This window comes from Nanorana parkeri, unplaced genomic scaffold, assembly GCF_000935625.1.
Source record: "Nanorana parkeri isolate BGI_ZX_2015 unplaced genomic scaffold, ASM93562v1 scaffold1469, whole genome shotgun sequence".
In the NCBI taxonomy this organism is placed as follows: Eukaryota; Metazoa; Chordata; class Amphibia; order Anura; family Dicroglossidae; genus Nanorana; species Nanorana parkeri.
In genome coordinates this window covers 258,095-266,113 of record NW_017307737.1, presented here as the reverse complement: position 1 = coordinate 266,113, position 8,019 = coordinate 258,095, and the positions used below count along the sequence as shown (strand labels likewise).

Here is an 8,019-nt window from a genome sequence, read left to right as displayed (position 1 = left end):
GGGCAGGAATTTAAACCAGGGAAACAAAATACAGACATTAATAAGCATCAGCTTTAAAGTGTTTCTAAACCCAAGCCCAGTCACCGGGGTTGGAATAACTCTGCTGCAGTTGGAATATTTTAAAGTGATAACATGCTGCGCATTTCCTTTTCCTTTGTGAAATATGCAGGTTATAGTAAAAGAGTGGAGTATGAGCCTGGCACAGGGTCCCTGGCATTATTCCCTGGCATGCATCTGGAGACCTGCGATGAACCCATCACGTCAATTCAAGCAATGGTGCAGTTGGAAACCAGCCACATCGGCAAAGGCTGTGACAGAGACACATACTCCGAAAAGTCTATCCACAGACTATGCGGTAAGGGTCCGGAGCTGCCATCTTGTGTTCTTGTATCAGATGAACCCCATAGCAGAGGTCACTTACTGAGGAGATTGGAACATGCTCAGGATGTAATCCAGCAAGAGGCATGATGTAGAGATGTCACATGAGGGGATACACAAAAACAATAGGCTGATACAATAAACTACAAATTCCCTTATGCATGCACTATCGTTTAAAACTAAGGTACCATTTACACCGGGCAGTTCATTATGTGTGTAACTCAAACTCATTCACACACTTTGTCTCATGTAGATGTGTTGTGTTAAGCCAGCCCATTCATTTGGATAAGTGTCTAAAGCTGCATTTTTGCTAGTGCAATGTACTGCAGTGTTTGATAGTGTGTAGCTGCATATTGGGGCGTGCTGCGGTGCCTTTTACAATAAATAACACTGCACGTAACCATTGGAAAATTAAACAAGCAGTGTACTGAAATATAATCTACTGATAGTCAAACCACCTGGTATTTTGCAGCAACTCTATAGGTGGGACATCTTTGCTGATTTGCCCATATCACAGCAAAGCCATAAAGGAATGTTACCCAGAAAGCCATTTTCTGACATGATCCAAGGCTTCTCTTACACTCCTTCTGCTTGTGTATAGGTGCTACTGCGAACACTGCCGAACTGCTCCCACCTCCTGGTAGTGCCGCCAACTGGACCGTGGGGCTTTCAACTGATAACGGCCATGACAGCGACCAAGTGTTTGAATTCAATGGCACCCAGGCAGTAAAGATCCCCGATGGCATTGTGAACGCCGACCTCAAAGATCCCTTTGTTATCTCCGTTTGGATGAGGCACGGACCAGGTGGCCGAGAGAAGGAAACCATCTTGTGCAATTCTGATAAAACAGGTAAAGAGCATCTCCAATCTCTTCAGATATGTTATTTCCACCCCCGGCTATATACAGACATAGATCTTATTCCAAAAGACAAAGATGATGGCTTTCATAAAAACAAATATTAGGACGCAGGGATTCTTAATAGACTTGCAGATCTGACACCTACTTATACTGGAGGAAGAAGCAATCCAGCGGACCATAACAGAACGTAAACTGAAATTTTAAACTTGCTTAATGGACATGAGTATGTTTGCAGTATTTTTAAAATGCACCAGCTACATGGGATTTGGCGAAATATAGAGACCTACCTGGCCAAATCCCATGTAGCTGGTGCATTTTAAAAGTGACAGCCCCACTGCAATCCCTTTGTGTTGTGTTAGTAATGGCACACGGCTCTATAAAAATGTCTCTGAGACCTTAAACTGTATAGACAGTAACTGTTGGACACACAGCGTGAATGTTGCTGGAGAACTACAGGTCCCAGCTTGGAACATCAGCCATTTAGTTTCTCCTGTATTAGCGTGCGCTCTTTAAATGTGCCCCTTGTATTTTGTTGGTTTTGCTTGATCACCTGTAGACGTTCTAATAACATTACATTGATTATTCAGTATAAATAGACTCTGGCTTCAAAATGTCAATATACCATAAAGCTGGTATTGATTTCCATTCTCCATGACCTGTAAAAAGCACCAGAGCCCCACAAATTGCCATACATTCATTATCACTGTGACCTCAAACCTGCCAATAATCCTCAATGACACATGACATGCACCTCCCATCACTCTGCATAAAAAAAGATGGCCCACCTCTCCGCAGCTGTGTTGTGAGCTGGTTGCAGTAGGGCAATGTGAGACCGCTACTGGGCAGTACAATGACAACCTTGCCTGTAGATCCGCATTTTCCTGTCGTCAATTGCATTGCTGCCCTTCTGGGATTTGCCACACTTGCTGGCTCAGCCAGACTGTGAATGCCGAACTGACATTTTGGAACAATGGGGGTGATCGGTGCTCTTTCACACACACATCTAACAGGTTGGAAGTACTCATTGCCTTCACTTGAAGCCCTGCCATAACAGCTGGGAGTCTGTTGACATGCTTGTGCTGCAGCGGATGTAGTATTTATGCCCATGGCAGTAAAAGGGTTAAAAAAAAAGCGCCTATATTGGGGTTTTATTAATACCTCTACATAGTGAAGAATACCTTTTGAAGAAGAGGCTCTATTCATGTATTGACTCTTTAACCAAGTAGTGATAAAGTCCAAATCAGAACCAGCAGTGGAAAGTGAGCTGCCGCTTTGGTGATTGCATCTATTCCCAAACAAATCCACATTTTACTGAGAAGAAGAGATGGAGTCTTAGAAAATGTTTATGTTTCTACACAAGCACAGAGTAGGCATTGATCAGAAGTATGTCATCTCGGGAACATAGAGGGGTCTGTTGTGAGCGAGAGAAGCGAAAGCCACTCGGATGGTATCACTTCTCAATGTCAAGAGCTTTTAACCTCCAATTCCCTCAGTGCACTGTATGCCTAGCTGGAAGAATAAATGGCTTTTTATCGGTGAACACTTTTCAGGGTTTTAAATATTCAGGAGCAGGTGAAGTCTTCATTTACAAGAAGCCACAGAGAGGCCATTTTAAGGAAGGTGCCTTAGTTAAAAAGCAGAACGTTGTTTTAAAATAAGAGGCATTTTAAATCATGAACTATGAACATTAATCACATTTGATTTCCCTGAAATAGTTTCCATGCATTGGGGGAGCTCATCTTATTTGTCTGCTATAACTTTATTAGGAAGTGTCGCAGATCAGCTGCAGAGCTGATCTATTACCCGTGCTTCAACAGGCTTGATTTTTGTTTTTACCTCTTTGCTGCTGTGGGTCTGCAGGCTCCTGTGGTTCTACAAACATGTGCTCTGCTCTTTCTTAATATACCTTGCCTCCTGCTACTTCCTGGCCTACTATCTCTCTCCCTATTTAAATCCTGCACAGATCAGCTTGTTTTGCTTGAGCAACACTCCTTCTGCCTCTGAGCGCCCACTTGTACCTTTGTTCCTGACCTGATTTTCCTTGGAGTGATATTTCATGTGCCGACTTGGCTTAGTTCTCCTATTCACGTTTCTCTGCTGCCAGCCCGAATTTAGCCCTTTTTACAGATCTTCGTCTTCTTTCTTCTCTGTTGCCCTCTCACCTTTGCCAGTGCTGACTGGAACGTAGCCGCATTCTAGGTCTCCTGTGTGAATAGGAACTCTCTGCACATGAGCAGGGTGAGCCCGGGGTTTGTGACCTGGGGTTCAGCACACAGCTAAGTCCAAAATTCATTCAGGGGGTCCGTCTGGCCCTTAGACCCTGCGCCCTGGGGAATCCTGCGTCACCTACTCGCTCGTGGGCTCGCATCCCTGGAATCATGATAGGAAGAAGCGAAGACAGCTTCTTTTTGGATCATGCTATATAATGGTTTCCCAGCACCTTACTAGGGTATCTGCTACATGGCTTAAGAAAAAATACATTTTAGAACCCCTTTAAGAGATCCAATCATTACATAATCTTTTTGTTTATTTTTTATCTTGGATGCTTTGAGAACTTTACTTAAAATCTCCGCTGTCCTGACAGTTCAGCTTTCTGATGGTTGATAGAGGTGCAGGCATCTTCTTATAGATCATCCCTTGCATCCCTGTAGATGTGCATGATCCCAGTCCCCAGTCTCTTCCAGGGATGAAGCACATCTAAAGGGCTGCCATTGGTGCCATCCTTCATGCAGCAGCAAAAGTGTAAACTGCTGATCTGTCCTCTCATATAGTTGAACGTTTTCCGTAACCTCACCACCGTAATATCTAGAGAGAGTTTGTGCTTTCAGAGATGAGTACACCAACAGTCCCAGTCCAGCAGTTTGCCTAAAGTGCTTCTCTATAGGACTTTAATAATGTCTTGTTTCACATGCGTAGTTTCTTGAACCTGATCCACAGATCCCTCTCCTTTTATTTATCTTGATGTTTTACTTCTGATGGTAATGCTGTTATCAAAGTATTTAGTTGTCATTGCCCCATGGCTTACTGTTTGACTATTCTATTTCTAGACATGAACAGACACCACTACTCTCTGTACATCCACAACTGCAAAGTGGGCTTCCTTTTCCGCCAGGAGCCCATGGAGGAAAAGACTTACAAGCCTGCCGAATTCCACTGGAAGCTGAATCAGGTCGGTGATGGTTCCCATTTAATATCTAGATCCGTTTGTCCTTCATGTTGGGTGATAAAGGGATGGACGTGCAGATCATCACTGTTCTGAAGCATGTGTTTCTTTATATAGGTGGGTTTGCCGCATCTCTGCCAGTGGTAATATTTTATGAGGAGTTTTAGAACGTGTTTTGGCCTGATTAGAATTGCCTAAAAACATTTTCCTAATTTTCATTCAACTGTGATAATGTCAGATACATGTTGGCCCCCTGTCATTTCCTGATGCTCTGATATTGCGGACGGAGCGGCAATAAAGCAGTTTCTGCGTGAGAGGAATTTTATTTTAACAGTATATTCTTTGCTGTTAACTCCACCGCATTAAGCATAAGAATTATGTAAGATACAATAAAAATACATGTTGTTTCAGGATTGGATGGCCTGGCTTTCCCACTGTGTGCTGCTAACTGCAGCCCAGCAGATCTTTATGCAGGTCTGATAAGGAAGCTTTAGCTGGCCATTCACTGTACAAATTCAAGCCAGTTTTTGATGAACCGGCCAAAATGTGTTCAATGGGTGGCCCTGCCATCACTCTTCTGTCCAGCACCCTTCTGTCCGGCATCCTTTGATCAGAAAATCAAAAGTGCTGGTCAAAAGATTTTCAGGCGAACTGAGATGGCAGCCAGTCTGTTGGTGTCTCTGTTCGGGTATTCTGACTGCAGGACACCTGCCACTGTCAGAATACAACAGCCCAACGGGAGATTTGTCCATCCACGCTGCTTAGACCACCAAAGAGAGCAACTATCTGGTCCTACTGCATCACTACATCTGGCTGAAATGCTTCAAAGCTTGCATGCCAATGACGGAACAGTGACAGAGCAGCACCTCGTTGGTTCCCCTAGAGCAGGAGCAACACCGTAGGATCAGGTAAGTGTTCTATGGCAAGTTTCCACCAGTGACAGGATTACTAGTGTCACATGGCCCTTATAAGAGGTCACTGAGTTTTATTTTTTGGATGGACAGCTGTCTTGAATTGCTACCCTCTACTTACAGACGGTTGCTTGTTCTTGTGTTTTGTAGCTTGCTTTTAATTTCAGTTCATGCATTATTAAACATTCAGGAGCCATGAATCCATGCCTAGACTGATCACCCTTCATTGTTACTGTTTTAACTTTAGGTGGAACTCCAGCTAGGACTTTCATGATTTATATATAGTAGAGAAGCGCTAGCCTGGTTTTAATCCCGTTTCTTTGTTGTGGAACATTTCCATCACTTCTTGGAGTGTCACAGTGCACTTCATTCAGCAGTGCACCCTGCATTGGGCAGTGCACCCTGCATTCAGCGGTAGATCTGATAACTTAGTCAGTTTTCCTGACATCTATATATACGTCTGCATGTGAGAAGGCTCCGTGGCCCTGTCATTTGCAGATCGGTGAGGAAAGATTTGTCTGTACTGTAGAGCAGATTGTGGTGGGAGGTGTGGGACGCAGCAAGCAAGCACGCACAGGCAAGTCCTCATGTCACACAGCAGAGAAGGGCTTGGGTTGCTGTTCTGGAAATCTTGTGGCAGTTCAATGGTGGCTTTGTTACTATTTGGAGAGCAGAGTGAGCTCTACAGGGACTGTTCAGTCACAGCCTGGCAAATTCAATGTGTAAAAGGATCTTACAAGATTGGGTTTAATTACCTTTTTTATTTTTTTTTAAAAAAGGGGCTTCGATACAACAATTATTTGTAATTGCAGCCTTTCCACATTTAGGGTGAGTTTAATTTGCCAGCAAACCAAAGTACCTATTACTGCCTTTTCTTTGGAGCCATAAAAGACTTTTGCAAAGATCCCGCGGCCTTTAGTACTTAGGTGTTTGCCTAAAGATAAGGACAATGTTATTCAAAATGGAAAAATATATACAAATTTAAAGGACAAAGGTCACAGCTTTGACTCTACTGTGTGCATGCGTTTTAATATTTTAAAAAACTGTACTTGCTGGTATGTAGATTTTACCTGTAAACATGATCGCGCCACACACTGCCCGCCACACTGCCCAATGCTCAGTTCTGTGGAGCGCAATCTCAGTTAAGGGCGACTATAAAACCATTCTATTTTTTTTATCTTTCTATATAAATCTATTGCTGAGGTTACTGTAAATTAAAATATCCCTGGCATCATTTTTAGATGTGCATGCTCCCCTTGGCTTTTGTAGGGATGGACACATGGACTGTATATCTAATGGAATGCATTTTTATATAACAGAAAATAAAGCCTGAAGGTGCCATCAGTGCTGTCCCCGGCTGGACTACAGTATTACGTGCTGACATAACTTACACTGGCGTCTTCTGTTATTAACGCCTCCTAGTCATCCCCCTGGGAATGCCTCTCTTTACCCTTCCCGGCTACAATTTGAAGCTTCAGCTGGTGCATCTTCAGCAGAAATTAGCAGCCCTCCTGTATTGAAATTGTATTAACTGTATTCTCTCCCTCTGTGTTGTAAAGTGCGGAGCAAACTGCTGGCACTACATAAATCCTGTATAATAATAATGATAGGAGATGTAGTTTGTGTTTCTGCACACATGAATGTGCTTAGCTTGGTGCAGCAATCACCCCGGTACGGAATATACTTTATGGTAAAGAAAAGCAGATTGCAAACCAGTGAACAGAGGTGTTACTTAAATCAGGGGTGGACAAATTCATATGGGATTTAGGAGCCAGTCTGTCCAATTCAGGAGCCAACAGGATTTGTTTTTAGGCGCCAGCTCCATTGAGGTCGAATAGAGAACCTCAAACTTTAGCTGCCTTGGCTACCCAGCTCCCAGGATTCATCCAGCCGTGACTTAAATGCATATAGCGTCATATATAATAAGACGGTGACGGCTTAAATCTACTTTTATCGTGAATGACCTTGCTTGCATTGCACGGAATTCGGCTTCTTTTAAAATGTACAGTAAAAAAGATAAATTCTCCTAGAACGGAGCCATGGGGCTTCCTTCACTGTCTTCCAGATAATGTCTTGTCACTTTAATCCTGGAAATGTGACACAATTTAGCACTCGTGTTAATAAGGGTGATGTAGGCCTTGCAGCCACCAGTTCCCTCTTAATGAATCAAATTAGGCAGCGCCAAGATAGTCTTGACAAGCCGGTCCTGGTACCGCTCTTGCAGCTTTTACGGATGCTGAAAGTCATCCTTTGGCCCCTCGGGATCCGCCGAGCTGTAGCCAAGGTGACCTTGTGTTCTAAAGGGGATGATTTGGAGGATCAGACGCAGATTGACTCATACTGTTCCAGGCTCTGTCTCTGCATGTTGGAGGCAATTGTTCTCTTGACTGTTAGCTGCCAACCCAGGAATAAATACCATTCCACAATTTTCCACCTCAACTAGTGAAAAACCTCAATTCTATGTGCTGTTCTAGATTTTATATGACACATGAAGAGGTATTTAAAATGTACATCAAGCCCAACCCAACGTACAATAATGAATAATAACTCTTTACTTCCTGCCTGCAGTGCCTGTGTCTTGAGGCTGCCCCGGGCATGACTAGCTGGTTCTTGGAGCCCATTTGTCTGGTACAGGCCTGAGGTATAACACATAGCATTGGCTAGACTCTGAGCAAGCTAACCTAGAAGGCTGTTCCTGCCATCCATCA

At 43.5% G+C, this 8,019-nt stretch overlaps 1 protein-coding gene across 5 annotated transcripts in view; it reads left to right on the top strand.

Annotated features, from left to right (window-relative positions):
- The window catches only part of CLSTN1 (calsyntenin 1), an 88,364-nt gene that overhangs the window by 58,920 nt on the left and 21,425 nt on the right, over positions 1–8,019 (top strand). For all 5 annotated transcript variants that reach the window (XM_018570174.1, XM_018570177.1, XM_018570175.1 and 2 more), the window contains 3 exons: positions 170–355; positions 980–1,228; positions 4,285–4,406. In XM_018570174.1, the coding sequence (XP_018425676.1) occupies positions 170–355; positions 980–1,228; positions 4,285–4,406 (557 nt within the window). The remainder of the gene's footprint in view (positions 1–169; positions 356–979; positions 1,229–4,284; positions 4,407–8,019) is intronic.